Here is a 21901-nt window from a genome sequence, read left to right on the forward strand (position 1 = left end):
GATCGATAACTACAGCCGCGCAGAGGCGGTGATACACGCCCACGTCTCGGGCTCGAGTTGCAGCTGCCCTCGTACGCCAACATGCGTCTCTCGCTGTCACCTACCCTGTCTTGGCCGCGGCATGACGCCCACGGTGGGGCAGCACACCGTGTGCTCGCCCTCCCGTTTCGCCTCCTATCCACGCTCGGACCTTCAGCATTCTGTTCTGCGTCGCTTGTGTGCCTTCCACAACAAGGGGGCTTCAGCGATGGCAACCAAAGGATTCCAACAAGCAACACAAGCGACTTCCTTCACGCCCACTGCCAGCGCCGACGTTCGCCGGCAGAGAGGGGGGAGAAGGAGGGGGCTGCCAACTCGGCCTCCCAGTTGGCGGTTTTCAATCATCGGCACCGCTGCTGGTGCTGCTGCCGCACTCAAAGTCGTCACTGTAATCAGAGGAGGCGATATCGCCGCGATTTCCATACTTCTCTTGCTGCTGCTCCTCAGGCGCCGAGTCGTCGTCGTTGGCACCGTCACCGTCCACTTGACGCAGCCAGGCTGGCTCTGCGTTGTGGACGTCGCGGCCCGCCTCAGTCGCGCCGCTGTTGCTCATGAAAGGAAGCTCGAGGGCGCTGAGGGCAGCGAGCATCGCGGCGTGGCCGGCCTCCTGCCGAGATGCGGACACGGCGAGAAGGGCGGTCATCGCAGTACTTCTCGGCGGGAACGGCACATCCGGTGGCGAGGAGGTGGTGCTCCCGGCGTTCGTCAAGCCGGATTCGTCAGCCTCCTTCTTTCTCTTCGCCATCGATGAGCGTGATGCGAGCGTCGACGCCGGAAGAGTGTGCGGTGGCTCGGCGACCGCAGCCAGCTGCGCCTCCACGCCGCTGTGAAAGATGCGAGCCAGCGGATCGGCGCTAGCGTCGGCATCGCCAGCGGCATTCTGGGGTGTCAGTGACGGCGCGGAAGTCGGCGCCACATCGTCTCCCGCGGTCGCTGCCGGTGCAGCAGCCTCACTGTGGGCCTGCTGAAGTTTGTGGAGACTCGTCTCCACCTGACGCACAAGTTGCTCCACCGAGCCAGGCGACTCGATCGAGTCGTTGGCCGCCAGTAATCGCCGAGTGTGGCGCAGCAGCGCCTCTCTCGCTGCTTGGCGCGCGCGCAGGAGACGTACATGGGCCTCCTGCGCCTCGACTGCCTGCCGCAGAGCCTGGACGGTGCTGGCGGCCGGGGCATCGACGTCTTGCGGCTCGGGCAGTGGTGGCGTTGGCGGCGAGCCGCGGTCGCGCTGCGGCGGAGACGCCGACACCATTGAAAGCGTTCCGTGCACCTGCAGCTCTGCGCGAGACGATGTCGCGTCCCTCCTCTATGGCTGCGCGTGCGTTCGTCTTTCGCTGACAGCTCACGAGCGAGGGGGTGTCAGATATGAGTGAAGACTGTGCGACGAGGGTGCACATCCGACATAGGTGGAGTGGGGGACACCACACACACACACCAGCACCAAAGCCGCGTCCAGCAGTGCTCCCCCCCATCAGAGACATCAACGGGAGGTGGAAGGAGCCCCCTCCCGTCGGGGTCATCACCACGTCAACGCAAGGGGGACACGCGCCATCAAATGCGTAGAGAAAAGAGGGAAGAGGCGGGCAGGACGGTGGCGGGAGGGACACAGGGAGGGGGGAGGGCGAAGGGGCGAGCGGCAGGAGAGCGCCAAGACACCCGCACATGCGCCCTAGCATGGGGGACGAGCTCACGTACAGCAGCGGAGGCGCGCGCGTGAATGCGCTTATGCGTGCGTCTCGTAGGAGAGTTGCTGTGCGCGTCCATCAAGTGGATGGCACTGCAGAGGCAAGGCGGTAGTCGTTATCACCATCACGCGGCCTTTGGAAAGGAGGGAGAGCTGGAGCGAGGGAGGGAAGGGGGCGTGTGCGCACGCTTAGGCACGCGCGCTGTTGCCGTCGCCGCAGTCGTCAACCAAAGAGTAGCCCCTGCAAGAGGGAGCGGGTGCGCAGTTGGTGGCCTGTGGCGAACACCACGTCCACTTCGGCCGCCGTTCTGCAGGCCTCCACGAGTGGGGCCCGCATCACAAAGATCGCTGCCGCGTACATGGGCAGCAGCCACAGAGCGCAAGGAGTGCTGGTATCATGCGGGGCGGCGTTGGCGAGGCCAGTGGGCAACGACAGGGGACTGCGGCGGTGCATCTCACGCATGTGGTAGGACAGCACCAGATCCCAGAAGGACAGCACTTCGAAGGCATCGAGGAGGTCTGCGAAGCCCGTCAGCATCCACCGCATCGCCAGCACGAGCGGCGGGTACTGCAGATCGCGCGTTGCGTGCAGGACGGCCGGCAGTGCCAGCTGCTGCACGAGGCTCTCGAAGATCAAACAGCACTGAAAGAGTTCGGGTGTGGGGCCCTGCAGCCGACTCCACAGCTGCGCCACGATCGCTGCCGCCAGCTCGTACTGCTCGACCGTGTCGCTCGTCACGTTGCAGAGGGCACCCAGCAGGAGGGTGAACCCCTCCAAAGGAGCAACGCCGCAGGGCAACGCCTTCTGGTGGACGAGATTTTTCTCAGGATACTGCAGGTACGTCACGTAGCTGTCAAGCGCATCCCCTGGTCTGCCCAACTGCTTCAGCGCTTGCACCATCTTCGGGTCTGGCAGACTGCGATCCACCACCATCGCCGTTGAAAGCACCTCCACGTCGTCGGTGTACACAAAATACTTGTCGCTGTCGCCGACGCTGATGAACATGTCGTCCAGGGCGAGACGCTGCAGCAGCCGCGCGCGGTTCTCCTCCTTCGACGAAGAGTAGTGATGGTGGAAGCGCCGCTTCACCTTGTCGCGCGCCTGCCGGGAGGAACAGGTGAGGTAGCGCGCGAGACCGTGGCGCAGGTGGTTCGTCATGAGCTCCCCCTGCGCCAGAAACATCGGCTTTCCGTCTGTTACCACCAACGGCACCTGCAGCGCACGGGCGTATAGGAGACGGCGCACGGAGGGGTGAAGCCCCTCGCGTAGGAGAGCGGCCATCTGCTCCGTCTCGTCGCCGAAACGCAAGAACGCATCCATCTGAGCCTCCGCCAGTTCTAACGTGCTGTCGAGGGCCCCGCTTGGGTAGTACTTGCTCAGCTGTTGCGGGTGCAGCTCGGCGAAGTACTCGCGCAGCGCCTCCAACGGGGGGACGATGCCGGGGAAGGTGCGCAGCGCCTGCACGTGACGCTCAAATACCGTGAGGATACCCAACTGATCAACGCCCAGCACGCCGCTGTCCCAGGCGGAGGCTGGAAGCACCCCAGCGGTGACGATGGCCTGCCGCGCTTCTTCAGAGTTGATGCCGTCCACGAGGCAACGGAACAGCAGCGAGATGGGTGGCAGCCCCACGCGCTCCTCCTCCATGACGGCCTCTGCGTTGACGCCAGCGGTGGCCTTCTTGGGCGACCGGGTGTCATTGCCAGAGCTGGACTTCCGCACCTCGGCAACCCTGAAGTGCTGTGAGACGGCTCTGGCCCAGAGGAAGCGCGCGTGCTCCAGCAGGTGAGAAAGCAGCACGCACACCTGCGTGTTCTCAGCCGCACTGTCGGCGACGCTATCATCGACCGAGGCCGCCGCCTCATATTTGGTATCCTTGGAAGAATCTGGCATTCCCTCGGCGGAGGTGGACTGTGAGAGTTGCTTCTTGGCCACCCAGTCATTCTCCTCCTTGGCCCGCTGTGCCACCAGTCGCTCCTGCAGCTGCGCTACCACCTTGTTCTGCCGAGACACAACGCTGTGCAGCGAGCTAATCAGGTCGGCGCCGGAGGGAGGGATCACAGGCGCCGCGCTGGACGGCATCAACAGTTGCACCTTCACTGTCTCGGCCCACTGTGAACTGAGGAACCCAGTCCACGTGTCCAGCGACGAGAGCGACGCACCAGCGATGCCCTCTGCAGTGTACCTCGCGCCATCGGTGGGCCTGGCTATCGATGGACTCTGCTGCGCCTGATGCTGATGTGCGGCTGATGCACGCACAGCGCTGCGCTGAATTGTGGCACTGTCGCGCGACGGGCGAGAGAGAGTGGCGTAGGTCAGCGGGGTGCTCTGCGACATGAGCGATGGTACTGCGAAGGTGTCGGCGTGTATGCTCACTGCTGTCGCTGCTGTTGGTAGTGACGCCAACGCACAGAGCACTGGTGGAAGACGCGGATGATGGCGACAAGGGAGGAGGGACGTGTGCGAGAGATGAAGTGCGGTGATCTACGCGGGCGTGGCAATGGCGTGCTTCTTACGCACGCACGCAGGAAGGCAGGCAGGCAGAGAAAAAAAACAAAGGAGGGAGGGATGGGAAGAGGAGAGTCGGGCTCAACAGAGAGAGAGAGGGAGGCAGCCACACGCGGATGAGTGTGGCTTGACAGCATCACCCTTCTCCATTGAAAAACTAAAACAAGAAAAGGGCACCAAAAATGTGCGCCGGCTAGAGCGATCTGAGAAAGTGTGAAGACCCGCCGCTACTCATGGAGCTGGTGGGCAAGGGAGCAGGTTGTGCAAGCGGTGCCACCGAACGATACGACATCATCGGGGCGAGGCGCGCGTGACGTCATGCGTGTACGCGTATGTCTATGCTTGTCTGCCGTTGGGCTCTCTGTGAGGCGAACGTCGGATGTCGTAACAGATAGAGAGACGGTGACGACTGGCCCCGTGTGCGTCTCGTCATTCTCCCTCCACCCCTCATGCCAGTGATGACGGAGATGAAGCGGATGGCAACGGCGGCTGCCCCGACGTCGCAGTGTACCAGCGCTTCGCGTATGCCGGTCGCAGCTCGACGATGACGTTGAAGCGGAAGACCCCGCTGCCTGCGTGCGTTTCCGCATCCGCTCCACCCACGACACATGCGGCGTGCAGAGATGGGCTGCGCTGTCCATCTGTCCGCGGTATTTCGGCGACCCAGTCCCGCCGCACCCGATGCAACACACCGGGCAGAGCGCCTCCCGACACCGCCCCGAGCATATTTCCTGCCATGACGACGGCCGCTCCGGTGTGCGCGGTCAGGACCGGCTCCCAGTGCGGAAGCGTGCCCGGCATATTCGACGCTTCACCGCGCATGGATGTTGGCGAGGAGGTCACATGAGCCGTGTTGCACCCCGGCCGGCTCGCGAAGGGCGTCAGCACCGCGTCGGTTGTGCTCACCTCCAGGCCACCTGCCGACCCCACGAGTAAGGCAGTGCACAAGCCAGGATCAACGTGTGGTCGACATCCAGAGCCTGCTGGGTACCGTAGCACCCGCAGCACGGAGTTCCGGCCCAAGTTGCTGAGGATCTCGTCGCGGGCGGCGGAGGAGACGCCCCGCTCCCGCAGCGCTTCCTGCGCGTAGCTGAGAGCGGCCTCGTGTAGGCCACCACATATCAGCCTCACCTCGACGGGCAACTGCTCGTACACAGTGCTGGCCTCGTACATGTGGTGCAGCGGCAGCTCGATGTGATCGCGGCGGTGCCCACGCGCGCCACCACGTCGACGAACGAAGGGGCGGAGTGGGCTGCTCGTGCCGGACACACCGTAGAGAGTTTCCGCATTCCGGTGCAGCGCCGCAAAGGCGTGCTGCACCTCCGCTGGGGTGAACAGGTTTGCTGTCCGCCACCGCTTCATCTGAGGACGCTTGTGAACCAACGGAAGGGGTGGAGGAGCATGGGCAGAGGTTTGGAGTCGGAAAGCAACGTCAAGCTCCCTCCTGACATCGCAACAGCGACGGAGGTATGAGGTGTGCCATCGCCAGATGGGACGCATAGACCTGTGGCCAAATATGCGGTGCCCCAGAGCGCCGTTGAGCGCATCGGCACACGCGCGTGCACTGGCGCTTTTCGAATTCCGGCCCCACTTGCCGGTGAGCAGGGGGGGGATGTAGCAGCGGCAACACAAGACTGGGAGTTGACGCGACAGCCGATACTGCGGTGCGCACAAATACACAGAGATATGCAACCTGAAGCACCACCAACACAGAAGCGAAGCGCATGCATAGGTCCCCGTCCGCCTGAGTGCTCCGCTGCGCTAGACGCGGTGCTGGCGCATCACGGAGGCGCCACACTCCATGTACGCCTCTCGCGCGACGGCTGCCGTCGCATACTCTGGGCTGGCGGCGAAGGCGCTGGCCCCTCTCCACACGGCATGCGTTGCCTGTGAATGATCGCGCACGTTCACCTCGTACTTGACTTGTCGGCCCAGAGTGCTGCCCGGGGCGGGCCCGACGCCGACGGAACGCTCATCCAAGGCACGCTGCAGCCCGTGATACAGGCGCTTCGCAAAGTGAGCGAAACGCGTGTTGCCGCCAGAGACGATGACATTCGCGTACAGCGGCCGCCTGCCGTCCATCGGGCAGGACCACACAACAGAGTCGATCACGGCGGGTAGGCCGCCGCACGCGGAGGCGGTGAGAGCCGACGGTGCAGCGAGCAAATCAGGCTGAAACATCGTCTCCGGTGCGAGGAATCTCTCGTAGCCCACGTCGATAGAGTATGGGGCCCCAGTGCGCGAGTGTAGCTCCGTGTGATGGATCACGTAGGAAGGCAAGCTCGATTCCGCCCGCGCAAGCTCGCGCGCGATGTCATCTGCCGTGTAGCCGTAGCGCGTTTTCACCCGCTCCGCCACCTCTAGCGCTTGCTCAGCCTCGATACCCCGCTCGTGCTCCCGCAGGCTCTTCAGAACATACTGCGTGATGTCCCGGCCCGCCACAGGAAAACGACGCGCCGCGCCGGCCACGGCGTAACCCGCCACAATGGGCACCACCTGCGTTACGCCAGCGCCGCTCTCCACCACCACAGCTGTGTCGCACCCGTCGCCAACGCTGCTGAGCACGAAGAGCGCCTGCGAGCCGATGCACAGTCGCGGCACCCCGAAACTCTCGAACATAATCTCCGCTGTCATCTCTCGCTGCTCGTACGGGGTGACGGCCGCCTCGGTCAGCAGCACACCGACATCTTGCGGCTCGACGCAGGCGTAGCGGTTGAAGAGGTGGCGCCAGTACTCCTCCATCACATCCCAGTCCACCACCAGCCCGTGCTCTAGCGGTCTGCGCCGCTGCACTCCGGGCCCCACCATCGTGGCAGCTGCGTCCCCAACTGCGAACGTTTCAGCGGACATGCGGTCCCGCCACGCACATACGGTGGGCAACGCAAACGTTGGCTCAGCGTTGCCAGCGTAGCCGAGACGAGTGGTGCTCGTGCCGATGTCGCACACCACCACCGAAGCGGCGCAGGAGCTGCACGCCATTACCTCTCCTCTTATCTCACACAAAGTCTTTGATGCTAGTGATGATGGCGGGGAGAGCGAAGGTAGGCTGCCGCATCCCCGTGTCGCGTGTGCCCCACTGGGCGGAGGCGTCAGTACCGGCGAAGAGGCCCACAATGATGGAGAAACAGAGGGAGCAGAGGGTGTGGTTGGCGTAGCTACACATCGACACGCAGGAGTGCCCCATATCAAGCCTTTTTAGACACCAGCCTAGAGTGTCTACGCCATGGTGAGACGGGGTGGGGTGGGGGCACCCGGCAGCGCGTGGCGCTCCCGGGGGGGGGGGTCATCCGTGCACCCCAACTCTGTCTCTGGGGAGGAAGCCCAGCAGCGCCCCCTCCTCTCCCTCCTATATCCCTGCCAGTGCGGGACCGCTTCTCCTGGTGACAGGGTCAAGCACCTACAACGTAGGGAGGTCAGAGTAAGATGGCGCTGCGGATGGCGGCCGTCAGGTGCCGGATGGCGTTGCACCGGAGCAACCTGCGACAGCGCACACGCACGATTCATGTGATGGGCAGAGAGTGTTGGCGTGACTCAAACGCATCCCACCCCCGGCCCTCACACCGTCCTGCTACTGTTGGGGAGCCTGTGCCATCGCGATGGGATCGCACCGTGTGGCGACCGGCACAACGTGAGCGGCTGCGGGGCGACCTGTGAGGGCGGGTGGGTGGCAGCTAGAGTTTGAGGCGGAGGCCGAGCCCTCAGATGACCGAGTTGGTGCACTGCTGTCACGTGTGTCTCTGCAGCTGCTTCGCACCAGGCGATAGGGGCCTGTGACAGGGCCCGGTGCAAGAGTGGGGTTCGACCTCATGTTGCATGGCAGAGAAATAGACATGCTGCAGCGCAGAGCGCAAGCGTGTCTCGGCGCGCTCGTACACCTACGCGGACACATACTTGCACGCGCCGGTTTACTGCGACCGGCACCGAAAGGAAAGGCGCCATCGCACATGAGTGATGTGCGGGATGACATCCATCGGCGCACGCACACAATACCTGCACCGCCCGTGAAGGGGGTTGGAAGGCCCTACGAGTCGGATGGGCTGGCGGGGTCAATGGAATCCATGAGCTTCGTGCTGGAGTTCGTCAAGTGCTGGATACGGCAAATCACCTCGTACGTGCCGCGCTGCATCTCATGTGCGAGTTTCTCCACCGCAGCTACCTTGTCCCCGCCCGTGAGGATCTGGTAGAGGTGGATGAGCACGAGCTGATCCTCCTCGTCGGTGAAAGGGCGCTCAGTTCGGAAGGGCCGCCCTGCCGCGTGATAGGTCGCGTCGCCGCAGTAACGACACTTTCGTCGCACTCGCCCCTCCACCTGCGGCGCGGCAGAGGTGTCTTCGAGCATCTTTGTGCTGCCGATGCCAGCGCACGTGCCGCCGACGCTGGCGACACCGTTGATCAAGGCCAAGTTGTCGTGGCCACGCCATGGGAAGCGCGCCACGGTGAGATCGGCAAGGGGGACGTCGTCGGTCCGAATGGCGCCATCACAGCGGAGCGCCCCGCTTTCGAAATCCCGTGCTTCTGCGGACGCCACCGTCGCTGGTGGCGGAGTGGCAGCGCCTACGTTGACGGCAGGCCAGTTGCTTTCCGCGACGCTGTGCATCATGACGGTGCGGTAGGCGGTGTGTGTGCGGTCAAAGAGCGTGTCGCCAGGCAAGCCGCGGTACTGCAGCGTCCAGAGAGTTACCCGCGGCGAGAGCGGGGCCAGCTGCACCGCGTTGGCGCGCAGCCCTTGGTCGTGCACCATGAAGACAATACGGAAGTCGAGGGAAGGGTTGCGGCGCGCCACGGCTTCCTCCAGATCGAGGGCGAGCGCCAACTCCTCTTGAGGATAGCGCGCCGTGACGGTGCGGAAAAACGTGACGGGCCTCTCCGGGGAGTCCAGCACCGCGTCGAAGCGGCGCATCTTTACTTGGAAGTGGGCCTGCACGTGTGGGTCGTTGAGGTCGAAGTGCGCAAAGGCCGTGTGCTGTCCGCGGAAGAGCACCCACGGCCCCACACACTCGGGTCGGTACGGCGGCGGCCCAGGCGGGTAGAAGCCCTCCGCAAAGCCGTTCCGGATGAAGTGCATCAGTCCATCAAGGGTGACGCGACTGAAATCGAACGGGTAGGCCTCCGTGCGCAGGCCGAGCTTCCCCAACATCAACGCTGGGCCGCACCATCCTCCTAGCGAGATGTACTTGCGCGGCAACGACGCGCCGTGGAAGAGAGCGGCTCGGTAGACCCGCCGACTACCACAGAACATGCCAGCGTGTACTGAAACAACGTGCGCGGCACCAAACCTTCTGTGTGTGTGCGCGCATGCACTTAAGTGTGGTGGAAGTACGCATGCGAGCGCCCGCAATCTGCATGAGCGAGCGATCGAGAGATAGAACGACCACCGCTGTGGATGCAGTAGCAGCACCAATGACGTGAATAACGCGCTGATGCACGTTGAGGGCGAGAACGAAGGGGAGAGAGATGAAGCCGTGACAGAGCATGCGGAGTAACGGGTGGAGGGGAGGCACCACCGAGTATCTGCGGCGATGTGCGTCCGTGTATCTCGAGAGCCGTCTTCGTCTGCAAGGTGGAAGCAGGTGCTCGCCCTGCACGCTTCTCTCAGCGAAGATTTACAACGTGCGCGGACTTGCACGCACAAATGTGCATGTGAGCCGTCTGCCCTATGTAGGTCTCACAGCTCCTCACCCCAGCTCGCTCAGCTGCTGCCTCGTGAGTCGTCGTGAGTTTCGGTCCCACCCCTCCCCTCTGCTCTTGACGCTCATAGTTACATCAAGTGCGTGAGGCGCTAGCATGTAGCCTTCACACAAGAGCCTGTAGGTGGGAGAAGGAGAGAGTGCGCCAGTGCGTGTGCGTCAAAAGCGCCGCCGCCCTTCACACATCTGCCCGGTCCCGCTGATCCTCCTCTTGAGTGGGTACGTGGGTTTATGTATACGGGCTGCCTTTTTACCTGTGCGTTGCTTTCACGGAGGGAAGTTACGAGAGTCGTTTCGGCAACATGGTGGATGCGCCGGTGTACGTGTGTGATGTGCGCAGGTGCGCGGGAAAGGCAGCTGTGCACCTGCGAGGGTAGGGTGGACTTTGGTCCTCGGCGCACACACACGCACATGCACACGGCGCATCAGCCGCCGAACAACACGATGAAGGCACAAAAAGGTGTTACCAAGTTATCGCGGAGTTTAACAAGAGAAGAAGGAAGAACACAAGGGGAGGGCGATGCTCGTGGGGAGGGGCGACTGCCGCCGTCGCCATCATTGCCATCATCGTCATCAAACCTTTATCAAACAGCGAACACGTGCGAGGGAGAGAGCGACACACCCAAGCCAAAAAAAAAAGAAATTCGAAGAGAGAGCACCAGCAACCGTCTTCATGAGACACAACGAGCACCGACCACAACCGCTGTCCTTCACACACACACACACACACACGCATAGACACGCACAGAGGCGGGGACTGATTGCAGCGACGGAAGCGCAGAATCAGAGAGAACATCAACGAGCACGACAGTCGAGGGCGAGGAGACGAGCAAAACATCAGCCATCCCACCCCCACACACACACGCGCACACGCACTGCTCATGCACGCGCATGTCTGCGCACACAGCAAGGGCAGAGGGGAGACAGGAGGCAGAGATGCGGCCGGACAATTGAGGACGATCACAAACCCGCTGCCACCATCCCGGAGGCGAACATCTGCGGGGCACATTCGTGGCCCGTCCCCCTCCCCTCAGCCTTCCACCTGCTAAAACACCTTCCCTCGCGTTGCATGCGCAGCAATGCTTTTCGCTCTCCTTTCACTTCCTCACCTCTAGTAGCCACCGTTTTCTGGGCGCGAGCGCTTGAAGCCGCCGCCGCCGCCGCGACCGCCGCGGTCGCTGTTGAAGCCGCTAGTGTTCATGCGCGGGCGCTTGAAGCCGTTGCCTTGGCTGTCGCCATAGCTACCGCGCTGCTCCAAGCCGGCGCCGGCGCCGCGGGCGTTGCCACTCTTGCCATACGTGATGCCCTCCTCAAAAGCCTTGAGGCGGTTCTCCACCTTGCTGCGGTACTCTAGGGCAGGCGTGTTGTCGCCCTCGCCGAAAGAGTCGATGCGGGCGCTCAGCGACGCCTTCGCAGCGAGTACACGGGACATGGTGCCCTTCTGCGCCGGGGCCGCCTTGGCCACCACGGAGGCGTTGTAGAGAATGCCGTACTTGGGGGTGGCCTGGCGCTGCTTCAAGGCACGGAAGAGGGCCTTCTCAGCGCCGAGGATCTGCACCGTCGAGGAGGGGTACTTGGCAAGCGTCAGTAGCGAGCCGGCTTTCTGGATGAGTCGGGCACCAATCTGTTCCCCCACCATCGTTGTCAGGTTCGGCGCGATGGTCTGCATGCGGGAGGAGAGGTAGGTGGAGAGCTGCTCGCGGTACTTCGAGGCCGCGACGACCTCGTTGCACAGCCGCGAGATGTTCTCGATGTCCTCCTCCGCAATCTCCGTGCCCATTGACACCATCGCCGCCTCCTTCACTCTCTGCTCCGTCTCCTCCTCGAGAAAGTCGGAGAAGTCCGTATCGCGGGCGTTGAAGCGCGTCTTCATGGCCAGGACGATCTTGCAGTAAGCCACGTTGTCATTCACGGTCTTGCCCAGCTCGGGGAAGTGCCAGCCGTACCACTCGCGCGCGCGCATGGCGTACTTGTTGATCTCCTTGTCAAGGTCCTCGAGGAGCGACACCGCCTGCACAACCATCATATCCACCTTATCAGGGGAGAATTTCAGCTTGTACCGGTTGAGGTTGTGTGCCAGACCGAGCGCCGTCTGGTTCAGCTGCTCCGCCGAGACGTCCTCGAGGAGGCTGTCGATGTTCTGCTTAAGCGCACGGAAGGTTGGGAGCGTGTCTTCGCCGGACACACACGGGATGGCGAGTTTCTCCTTGATAGCCTTGGCCAGCTTCGCATCGGCCACCGCCAGCTCCTCGGACACCTCCTTCTCCAGGTAGTTCTTCTTCAGGAACTTGCGCACCGGCTTCGACAGCTCACCGTTCACGAGCTGCGCCGTCGTCTCGAGCGCATCGGCGGTGCTCTTGAAATGCAGCAGCGCCTTCAGCTTACGCCTCTCGCCGTCCACTTTGAACAGCGCCACGCCAGCGGGCAGCTCCAGCAGTGCGTACACCATCGGCTTTCGCTAGTCACAGGGGGTGGTGGTGGCTGGCGTGAGGTCGGACGGGGGGATCAGATGCGAATGATTCGACGAAGAGGGAGGGAGAGAGTGAGAGACGGGCGCCCCCAAAAAAATGCACAACGGCACCAGTGACGAGAAACAGGTGATGCACACACACACACACACACACACACACGAAAGGAGGGCGGGTGTCACTGCTGTAGAGAGCGCAGCAGCGGATCTGCCGAGTACGGCGAATCAAGAAGCCGCGCACCGTTGGTCGATGAGGAGAGTGGGGGGGGCGGGGCGGAGCAGGTGGGCCGGTAGAGAGAAGGGAGGACGTCGGTGGTGGATGAAACCGAAGTGGAAGATGATGGGCTCTGAGCATGATGGAGGAGGGTGGGAGGCAGGCCCTACGGGTGTGAAGGACAACAATGTGCCTACCTACGCTTGTGCTCAGAGGGAGAGGGTGACGTGGGGGTGGGGGAGAGATGGGGAGGCGTCTTGCCAGTGCTTTCTCGTTCTAACCCTCTTCCCAATGTCGCCCGGCACCAACACGCAGCCGGTCATCCACGCATATGTGTGCGCATCTGCCCCCGCTGCTGCTGCTCTCTCTCTCTCTTCGGTGCTGCTAGTTTTATTCGTTTTCGGTTCGCTTATGTGTGATCGTGACCGCAGCGGATCGAAATGTTGTTCGAGGAGGGGTGGGGGAGGGTTAGGCGAAGGAAAAGGGGAGCGCATCGACCATGTGCGCGTGCTCTGGTAAAACTGGAGTTTGCGGAGAGCGGAACAAATGTACGTGTGTGTCCTGGGAACGGGTGTGCCGACGTGCCTGCGCACCGCGCCCCCTGGTCACCACCGCGGTGAGGCGAGCAGCAGCAGCAGCATCAGGTCGAACGGCAACGTTTGCTGCCCACCTCCTCCAACGATAGAGGTTACTCGGCGGCGCTCGCCCACCTTACTCAAGCTTCGTGAGTTTCCGAGCCGAGGTGAAGAGTTTGCCGATGACCTTGCCGAGCATGCGGACGGCGATGTTGGCAACGATAGACAGCCCCACAAACACCGGCATAAGTGCCGGGCGGTAGAGCGCAGTCTTCAGCACAGCGGGTGCGCTGCTGCTCAGACGCGGCGGGGCGAGCTGGTAGTTCACGTTCAGGCCAAGCAGAAGCCCGCAAGGGGCTAGAAAGGCGAAGTTGACGAACGTCGGGACCCAAGTGAGGTGGTACAGGTGCGCCCAGTCGAGCCCGAGCGTGTCGTAGCGGGCGACGAAGTACAGCGGCAGCAGGAGCAGCAGAACATGATGCAGGAAAAAGATGTAGCCCTCCCAGAGGTACTGATGATCGTCCCAGTCCGGCTGCACCAGTGCCCCAAGCGGGCTCCAGACCCAGTCCACCAACAGCGAGGCGAGGTAGCAGCCGCTCCCGTATTGGTGCGGCCTATCGCTCATGAAAATGTAGATCCACATCCCAGTGAATATGTGGCAGGGCATGAGAAGCCACCCCAGTTGCACAAAGGGCTTCGGCCGCGATGCCTTGGTAAGGCCCTGCACCGCCAAGCACGCCATCAATGTGTACGCAATCAGTCTGTTGATCGGGCATTTCAGTGAGCGGCCCACTCCAGCTGTGCCGAGCCGCGCGATGGCTGCTGACCGGAAGCCGCGAGACTGGCGGTGCAGCACTGTGCAGAACAGCAGCGCCACCGCACTGAGCACCACGTGCAGCTTGGGAGGCTGAAACCAGTACTGGTGAGCGGGCATGACGCCCCAGCTCATGCCGGTGCGGTCTCCAATTACCGTGAGGACATCAGCGAACACATCAGGCACGATGTAGTCGCACCACGCGACCACCTCTGCGTCCATCAAGAAGAAGGGGAGAGAGGCAGGCAGGAGGGGGGGGGTGAAGGACGGAGACGATAACGAGGCCGCAGGCGTGCAGGGCAGCCCTAGGGAAGGGTTAGAAGATAGTGCAGCTGCAACGGCGGTGTAACACCTTCCAAAAACAAAACAGCAGACGCGAAGCGGATACGGTCAATGTGGGCAAGCAAGAGGATAATTAGAGGCGATGACATCAAGCGATGTGGTGCGAGGCGGAGAGTGCGGGTTTGGCGCTGGGTGGGAGATTAGTGCGGGCTTTGCATGTATGTGTGCGCGTGCGTTTGAGGAGGACGTTCACGGAACGGGGGCGCGCCTGTACGTGGGCCATCATCCCCTCCGTGCCCCGCGCGGGGCACGCCGACGCGGCTGAGGCGCGGTGTGCGTACGAGGGTGGCCTCCGCTGCGTGCACGGGCAGGCCTTCTTCTCTGACTATTGTTTGCTTCATGTTACGGGTGAGGGCGCTTAGAGTGTAAGGAGGCAGAGAGCGAACCACACCATCGTACACACACACACACACACACACACGATGGACAGCGACACGCACAAACGCCTTCGATGGCGGCGCACTGCTCGACTGTCGCGGCACCTCAGCCCTTGTCAGTTCCGTCCACCCCCTCTGCCCCCATCTCCCTCTCCAGTGCCTCCAGCTCCGCCTGCAGACGCGCGATCTCGTCATCGGTGGCCTCCGCCTCGCCCTCGCTTTCCGCGGAAGCCACAGTCGCCGAAGTAGTCGCGCTGGTCCGCGGCCCTCCTTCCACCTTATCATCCCCCGTGACCTTATCAGAGGCGGCCGCCGCAGAGGCCACGGCGCCAGACGTAACGGCGGCGTTGCGCTCCGCGTTCTCTTCGAGGGGGTAGTAGAGGAGGTCCACCGGCGATCTCTTATACCACGTCTGCTCTCCGGCCAAGTAGCGCCGGCAGTTGTCGCTCACGTTCCAGAAACCGAGCTCATCCGCATGCTCGAGGGCATAGTTGGCGCAGTCCCTCCGATCCACCCGCAGGCACGCCTCAAGGAAGATCTCGAAGGAGTCATCGCTGAGGCGAATATAGTAGTGGTTTCTGCACTGGTTCAGCAGCTGACAGGCGTAGCTGAGGTCAAGCGGGCGCTCCACGAGGTCGAAGGCAGTGTGCAGGTCTTCTGCGGTGGGCCGATCCGTCCCTTGGAAGGAGTGGAACTTTTTGTACCACTCCAGTACGTACTTTTCCATGGACGTCTCGGGGCCCTCGAGGCGAGCCTTCTGGAGGAGGTGGCGCTTCTTGCTGAGCCACACCGGCTGATGCGCCATGCACTTCGGCCGCACATAGGGTCTGTCGAGGCCGCCTAGCCACGCCTGGTACAACATCTCCGTACGCTGGTGGTCTGGCTGCTGGATAACAGTGTAGATCTTCCAGTTGTCGGCGCCCTTGAGGAAGAGCATCCAGTACGGTCTGCGGTACCGCAACGAGGCAAGGAGAGCCTGAGAGGTGGACAGCATGATGGCGACCGGCTCCTCGTACCTTTCGGTGCGTGTGTATGCAGAGTATTAGTCATCGCAGAGAGAGAACGAGAGAAAAAAAAAAGACGGGTGCGGAACAAGCGATGCGGTAAATAGGACGCCAGACTTACATGCGCGCACACACACACGCAAGCCCCACTACGTGTTTGTACCGATGCGCGAGCCTACCACAGAGATAGGAGCGATCAGGACATGTGAGGGCTTTCGCCGTCACGTAGAAGCGCGTCATCACTAAGACTCTCGCGCTTTCTGTGATGTGAGTGTAAGTTTGCGTGTGTGTGTGTGTGTGTGTGTGTGTGCACACGGCTCCCTCCGCTTCCTCTGCACAAATCTCCGTGCTCCGCCACACACACTCACCCCACCCACACACACACACACACACACGCACACAGAGACGCGCCTCCCACCTCTCGTGGGCGTGGCGACGCCCTGTTCAGTCACCTTGAGGGCACTGTACTTGCCTTTCTTGCTTCCGTTCACTTTGATAGCCCAACGGACCCCTCCCCTCCCCCCATGGCAGGAGCACGCACACACACACACACACACGCAAACACAGTCGACAAGAGAGTCGTTGAAAAGGGTTTGAGAGAGCGCGGCCGTGCATCCGTGCGCCCTTACTGCCCCCTTCCCATTTTCGCATCTGTCTCTGCTCGTGTGTACCACAACGGCATCGCCTTACGCATGTCCGACCCCAGGAGGAAGGGAGGGAGTGCAGCCTCGGCGACTCGCTCCATTCAGCAGAGAGAGAGACCGTCTCGCTCCATCACGGCGGGTAGCCCGCCTCCTCGGCGAGCTGCAGAGCGACTTGCAGTTCCCTCTCCGCCTCTCGCAGGCGCTTGTGGTACTCTTGGTACGCCTTCATCTTCAGCTGATCAGCCGTCTGCGGGGTCGTCATCCCGTCTGAGGGAGGCGGCGTCGTGCGATGCGGACTGCCGCTGCCTGCACCCGTGGCAACGGGGTGGCTACCTGTGGCGGCAGCGCTACTCGCCGCTGGCGGCGGAGGGCACAGCTGCTGCCTGTACCGTTCGTACGCCTCGCGAATCTCGGCCTCCATGTCGTCGGAGGTGTCGGTCGGCTGCTGGTGAGCGGGGGTTCCCTCCTGAGCCTCAGGTACCGCCGCGCCTTCTACCACGCCCGCTGGCGCCGGCTCGGCCTCCGCGGTAGGTGGAACCGCCGAGCCGTCGCCGCCGCGCATCTGCATGATGTTTGCCCTGCAGTACGGACACGTTGAGTGGCCTTCCAGCCACCGCTCGAGGCAGTCGATGTGGTAGCAGTGACCGCATGGTAGCCGCTTCGTACCACCACCAGGCACCATGTCCTCGTAGCAAATCGTACACCGCACGTCGCGCGCCAGATCCTCGGCGGTGGCGTCAGGCATGCTGTTCCGCACCCGCCGGGCCAAGACGAGGAACTCGGCCAGCCCGGATGTCTTCTCGAAGATTCGCAGCACGTGCCCCACGAACCCGCGCAAGAGCAGCAGCGGCAGCGCCGCCTTGTAAAAAATGTACGCGTAAACGCTGACGAACAGCAGCGACTCTGCAATGCTCGTGACGGCGTCCGCCACAAAAGGAAGAAGTGTGTGCTGGCCACGAAGGACGAACAGACTGGCGAAGTGCACCGTGCTGCGCAGCGATGAGCTCAGCAGCAGCATGTAGATGAGAATCATGGAGTAGTGCATCGACGCCTTCTCCTCGTTCAACTCCGGCCGTGTCTTAATCATCCACGTCAGCAGCCCAACGTCGCAGATGATCGCAAAGCACAGGTACGCCGGCATGCGCGTCGCGGAAATCCACGTCATCTGCACCGTCGACAGCGTCGTGACGCGCTCCGACGCGAGCTTGTGCAGCACGCGCCACGCGAGCGTGAAAAGGAAGAAGAAGCTTGCGGCGCTTATGATCGGCTGGTCCATGTACAGCGGCACCACGACGCACTCCACCGTGTAGAGCGTGAAGGACGTGAGCAGCGCCGTCTCCTCCGACGCGTTCAGCTGCCCAAAGAAGCACCACTGCAGCACCATCCACAGCACCACGGTAAAGGCGATGGCGGTGTTGACGATGAGCAACCGGAAAGAGGACGAGTTTGCCAAGGCGACCATCGCTGGGTAGAACTCACGGTACGTGTTGGCGTAGTCAGCCAAGAACAAGGAGCACGCGAGGAAAGAGGAGACCACATAGGCCACAACTGATGTACGACCCACCATGGCGACCTCGCAATGGCTGCCGGAGCGACTCAAAAGGTGAAAAGAGCAGTAAAAGGATACAGCGACGGGTGCACCGAGAGGTGCGCCGCACGCAGGCGCCTGTGTCCGTGCGTGTAAGCGAAGCCGTATGCGAGTGTATCGGTGTATATTCGACCCTGAAGCAGAGAGCACTTCGTGCCCTCCACCAGAGCGAGGAAAGCGAGCGGAAGATAGGGAGAGTGACAGAAAGAGGCGAAGGTGACGTATCATAGCAATGGGCACCATCGTCATGGGCGCCTGTGCAGCACAGCGGCCTAACTCGGCACGACGGGTTGGTGGGCGAGCGGTGCCGCACTGGCCTGCAGACGGCTTACGCGATACCGCGCACAACGTCGAAACATCTCTTCCCTTCGCCACACACCTCTCTGTCGGTGCAGGGCACCGACGCGGCGCAGCGAAACGCAGGCATCGGCGTGCCTTGTATTTCAGCTGTCCATGAGGGTTTCACGGCGGACGGGCGGCGTATCGGACGCACTTCCACTGCGTGTTGCGGTCATGTCAAGGCCGCGCCGTGCATTAACAAGGACTCTATCGCCACCACCACCACCACCATAGCAGCACAGCGCGCACACACTGCAGCTCCATGTGAGAAGGTGCAAGCGGCGGCGAAGGTCGCGCTTGCCAGCTTGGGAGAAAGGGAGGGATGAACAGAGGAGCGAGAGCGCCGCGAGGGCCCTTGGCCAGCGCAGCAAGCGAAGGAATGACGCGGAAGTCGACCCGCCATTGTCACGACAGCCTCCTGGCCAGCCCTTCAAGTGCATGTGTGAGGGGGGAGAAAAGGGAGAAGGGGGCTGCTCACCGATACGAGTGAAGTCCCTGCCCAATATTTGCCATCACAGAGAGGTGGGACCGTCAAGAAGCAGCGAGAGCCCCCTCGTGCACTTCGGATCGTATCACGAAGACAGAAAACGACGCACCTCGTAGAGGTCCTGTTTCACGCGATGCTGCTGCTCCGCCTCGGCGCTTAGGCGGCTGGCGGTGTCCGTCACCCCAGATGGCAGACCCGCTTCGCGGCCGATGGCTACACCAAAGCTGGACGGCGTGACGCCGCGGCACGGCTTGTAGGTGAAGACCAACGGCGGCTTCATGCCATGGCCAACGAGTGGGTTTGGGCCTGACTCCTTGAAGCCCATGTAGTAGCACGTCACGTCGCGAGCTTCGTCGGCGTCCATCCGCCTCTCTTCATTTTCGCCGCTGCCGGTGATCCTCTGCGCCACGTAGGGATCGCACAGATAGCAGTAGTGCGTCACGAACACGGTAGTGGCTCGACGGTCTAGCAAGTACTCCAGCGTCGCGGCGGCAACGGCAGCACCGTCGAAGCTGCTTGTGCCGCGCCCCAGCTCGTCCATCAGAACGAGCGAATGGGGCAGCTGTGGGGCGCGCAGGATGCGACTTGTCTCGTCCATCTCAGAGAGAAAGGTGGAGGCCCCTTCGAGGATGGAGTCGCTAGCGCCCATGCGGCAATATATGCCCTCGAACACCGGCAGCTCCGCTGCGTCGGCCGGCACGCCGCAGCCTATTTGCGCCAGCACGACGAACGTACCCACCATGCGCATGAGAGCAGACTTGCCGCCCATGTTTGGCCCCGTCAGCAGCCACGCCCCGCCTGCGCGCAGCTGCACATCGCAGCTGACGTAGCCGTGAGGGAGAAGCCGATCGAGGATGGGGTGGCGGCCCTGCCGAATGGTGAGCACCACGGGCGACGACGCCGACGTAGAAGACTGCCGCGCACACTCTGGTAGCGCCACGAGCGCTGGCATTACGTAACCCGGCTGCTGGGACACCAACGCCAGGGAGCGGAGAGCGTCCAGTGATGCGATGGCCTCCACTACGCCCGTCAGCACCCGCATCACTTCTACGTCAGCGACGGTGTCACGTTGGTGCTGCCACCAAGCCGCGGTGGCCGCCAGCGACAGCCGCTCCGTCGCCGCCGTCAGGGCAATGTGCTGCTCTGTGATAATCGGCGTGTGGTATCGCACATTCGTCTTCGTGCGTGTCTGCACCACCCAGTCCGACGGCACGCGCGCGCACTTGCAGGCCGGCACGTCGAGTAGAAAGGGAGTTCCGCAGATGGCGCGATACTCGAGCCCCGGCAAGCCTAGCACCTTTCGCGCTGCCTCCAGCTCCGCCTGCAGGGCAGCCTCCGCCTTCTGCCTGGCCTTCAGATGCGGCAGCAACGCGTCCGGCACGGCGCGACCGCCCTCCGTGAAGTACTCTAGCGGTGTCGTCGCGGTGGTGCGTAGCAATGCAGCATGCCTCTCGAGCAGTCGCGCCACCGCAGGGCCATGTACACTCGCCAGCAGCTGAGTAAGAAGAGGCGGCGGTCGGCTGCTGCTGAGGCCAGCATCGCCCTCCCTGTCGCACAGCTGCGCTGCGAGCACTGAAACACTTCTTACCATGCGCAGCAGGCGCACGAACTCTACAACCTGGCAGCGCTCAGCATACAGCTTGCTCACGACGGCTTCAACATCCCCCTGGCGCGCGCACTCGTGAAGGAGATCCTCGATTTGGCCGTCGTCTTTGCAGGCCATGAGGTAGGCGAGTACTTCCTGCCGGGCGACAATGGAGGCGCGCTCGCACAGAGGTGCAGCAAGCCACCGGCGTAGACACCGTGACCCACACGGTGTGACGCTGTGGTCGAGCAGCCCGACCAAGGAGCCGCGGAGTCCTACACTGCTGTGAAAAACGTCCAACGCGCGCAGCGTCGGACCGGGTAGGTGTAGGCAGCGGAGCCGCGCGTCTGTGCTCGCGCCGTCGTGCGCTGGAGGTGCCGCCGCTGCCGCTCCTTCTTCGTTTTCGCGGAGCGCCTCTTCAGTTGAGCTTCCGCGCGCGCACAGCGACCGGTACACCTGGTCCAGCCTGTACGGCTTCAGATACGCCTCAATGGCAGCGTCGATGCTCTGCCCTGCGGCATAGACGTAGCCAGAGACGCTGACGTTCTTGCCATCCTCCTCCCCGTTCGCCGTCGGTCCGAAGTTGAGTGGCAGCCCCTGGCGCAGAGCCGTGGCGTACACCTCCGGCAGAGCCTTCAAAAAGCATGCTGTCGTGCGTTGAAGCGGCACGTCGCGGCCGCCGCGCGCTCTCGATGGGGACTCTGCCGCCAGCACAATCACCTCGGCGATGTCGTACCGCTGCGTGACATCCTCCAGCTCGAGAGCGCCTCGAACGTCGAAGCGCAGGCACCGCTGCGTCACGAAGCTCACCAGCACCACCGAGAGCGGCGGCCGCGCTGCTGTGGGTGCGTCGTCAGCGTCGTTGGTGCCGCGCGTACCACCGCAGCAGCCGGCATCTATGAAACACAGGAAGAGCTCTGACGCGCCTGCGTCTGACGAAGGAGGCGCGTGCGGTGGTGGCCAGCTGAAGCCGGTGCCATCCCCCTCCTCGGCTTCTCCCGCTCCGGCGCAGCTCTCCTCTGCTGGGACTTTGGAGGCATCCCCGGGGCCGCAGCCGTTGCCACCGCCGTTAGTGACGCGTTCCGTGGGGAGGAGGGTACCGCGGCTATACAGCTGCGACACACTGCGGGTGAAGAGGCCGCTCTTGAGCCCGTCCGCTGCCCGCATAGCCGCCGACTCCTGATCAGCAAAGCCGACGTGGTACCCCATAGCCACAAGCCGGTGCACGTAGAGGTCCACGCGGGTGTACGGGAAACTGCTGTACTCGAAGGGTTGCCCTGGAATACACATGATGCCGACGCGGCGGCTGACAGCGCGGCTGTCGGAGCCGTAGAATTTTACACGATAACCGCAAGCGACCATCAAGATCACATGCGGCGAGATGGATTCTTTCAGTGCCACTACCTGTTGCTCGAGGGGGGTCAGGCTAACGCCCTCGGTCTCCCCTTTTACAGCTGATCGACAGCATAAAACCTCGATGGCGTGCGCGACGTCTTCCTGATCATTCTGCCGTCCACGTTTGCTCATCGGTCTTTCTTCGTGAAGCACA

At 62.8% G+C, this 21901-nt stretch overlaps 10 protein-coding genes across 10 annotated transcripts; all 10 read right to left on the minus strand.

Moving 5' to 3' along the window:
• Window positions 1-376: 376 nt before the first annotated feature.
• LINJ_15_1380 (conserved hypothetical protein) lies at window positions 377-1288 on the minus strand (the record flags this gene model as incomplete). The annotated part of the gene is made up of 1 exon (XM_001464425.1): window positions 377-1288. The coding sequence occupies one exon, from the start codon at window positions 1286-1288 to the stop codon at window positions 377-379; it is 912 nt and encodes a 303-aa protein (XP_001464462.1).
• Window positions 1289-1943: 655 nt separating this feature from the next.
• On the minus strand, window positions 1944-4058 carry LINJ_15_1390 (conserved hypothetical protein; the record flags this gene model as incomplete). The annotated part of the gene is made up of 1 exon (XM_001464426.1): window positions 1944-4058. One exon carries the CDS (start codon window positions 4056-4058, stop codon window positions 1944-1946), a length of 2115 nt encoding a protein of 704 aa, XP_001464463.1.
• Window positions 4059-4676: 618 nt separating this feature from the next.
• Window positions 4677-5591, minus strand: LINJ_15_1400 (conserved hypothetical protein; the record flags this gene model as incomplete). Its single annotated transcript, XM_001464427.1, has 1 exon — window positions 4677-5591. The coding sequence occupies one exon, from the start codon at window positions 5589-5591 to the stop codon at window positions 4677-4679; it is 915 nt and encodes a 304-aa protein (XP_001464464.1).
• Window positions 5592-5990: 399 nt separating this feature from the next.
• LINJ_15_1410 (actin-related protein 3, putative arp3) lies at window positions 5991-7208 on the minus strand (the record flags this gene model as incomplete). The annotated part of the gene is made up of 1 exon (XM_001464428.1): window positions 5991-7208. The coding sequence occupies one exon, from the start codon at window positions 7206-7208 to the stop codon at window positions 5991-5993; it is 1218 nt and encodes a 405-aa protein (XP_001464465.1).
• Window positions 7209-8250: 1042 nt separating this feature from the next.
• On the minus strand, window positions 8251-9468 carry LINJ_15_1420 (conserved hypothetical protein; the record flags this gene model as incomplete). The annotated part of the gene is made up of 1 exon (XM_001464429.1): window positions 8251-9468. The coding sequence occupies one exon, from the start codon at window positions 9466-9468 to the stop codon at window positions 8251-8253; it is 1218 nt and encodes a 405-aa protein (XP_001464466.1).
• A 1559-nt stretch (window positions 9469-11027) lies between these two features.
• LINJ_15_1430 (putative nucleolar RNA binding protein) lies at window positions 11028-12365 on the minus strand (the record flags this gene model as incomplete). Its single annotated transcript, XM_001464430.1, has 1 exon — window positions 11028-12365. The coding sequence occupies one exon, from the start codon at window positions 12363-12365 to the stop codon at window positions 11028-11030; it is 1338 nt and encodes a 445-aa protein (XP_001464467.1).
• A 943-nt stretch (window positions 12366-13308) lies between these two features.
• On the minus strand, window positions 13309-14208 carry LINJ_15_1440 (conserved hypothetical protein; the record flags this gene model as incomplete). Its single annotated transcript, XM_001464431.1, has 1 exon — window positions 13309-14208. The coding sequence occupies one exon, from the start codon at window positions 14206-14208 to the stop codon at window positions 13309-13311; it is 900 nt and encodes a 299-aa protein (XP_001464468.1).
• Window positions 14209-14811: 603 nt separating this feature from the next.
• LINJ_15_1450 (conserved hypothetical protein) lies at window positions 14812-15699 on the minus strand (the record flags this gene model as incomplete). Its single annotated transcript, XM_001464432.1, has 1 exon — window positions 14812-15699. One exon carries the CDS (start codon window positions 15697-15699, stop codon window positions 14812-14814), a length of 888 nt encoding a protein of 295 aa, XP_001464469.1.
• A 784-nt stretch (window positions 15700-16483) lies between these two features.
• Window positions 16484-17920, minus strand: LINJ_15_1460 (conserved hypothetical protein; the record flags this gene model as incomplete). Its single annotated transcript, XM_001464433.1, has 1 exon — window positions 16484-17920. The coding sequence occupies one exon, from the start codon at window positions 17918-17920 to the stop codon at window positions 16484-16486; it is 1437 nt and encodes a 478-aa protein (XP_001464470.1).
• Window positions 17921-18852: 932 nt separating this feature from the next.
• Window positions 18853-21879, minus strand: LINJ_15_1470 (putative mismatch repair protein MSH3; the record flags this gene model as incomplete). Its single annotated transcript, XM_003392333.1, has 1 exon — window positions 18853-21879. The coding sequence occupies one exon, from the start codon at window positions 21877-21879 to the stop codon at window positions 18853-18855; it is 3027 nt and encodes a 1008-aa protein (XP_003392381.1).
• Window positions 21880-21901: the final 22 nt, after the last annotated feature.

Source organism: Leishmania infantum, chromosome 15, assembly GCF_000002875.2.
Source record: "Leishmania infantum JPCM5 genome chromosome 15".
Lineage (NCBI taxonomy): Eukaryota > Euglenozoa > Kinetoplastea > Trypanosomatida > Trypanosomatidae > Leishmania > Leishmania infantum.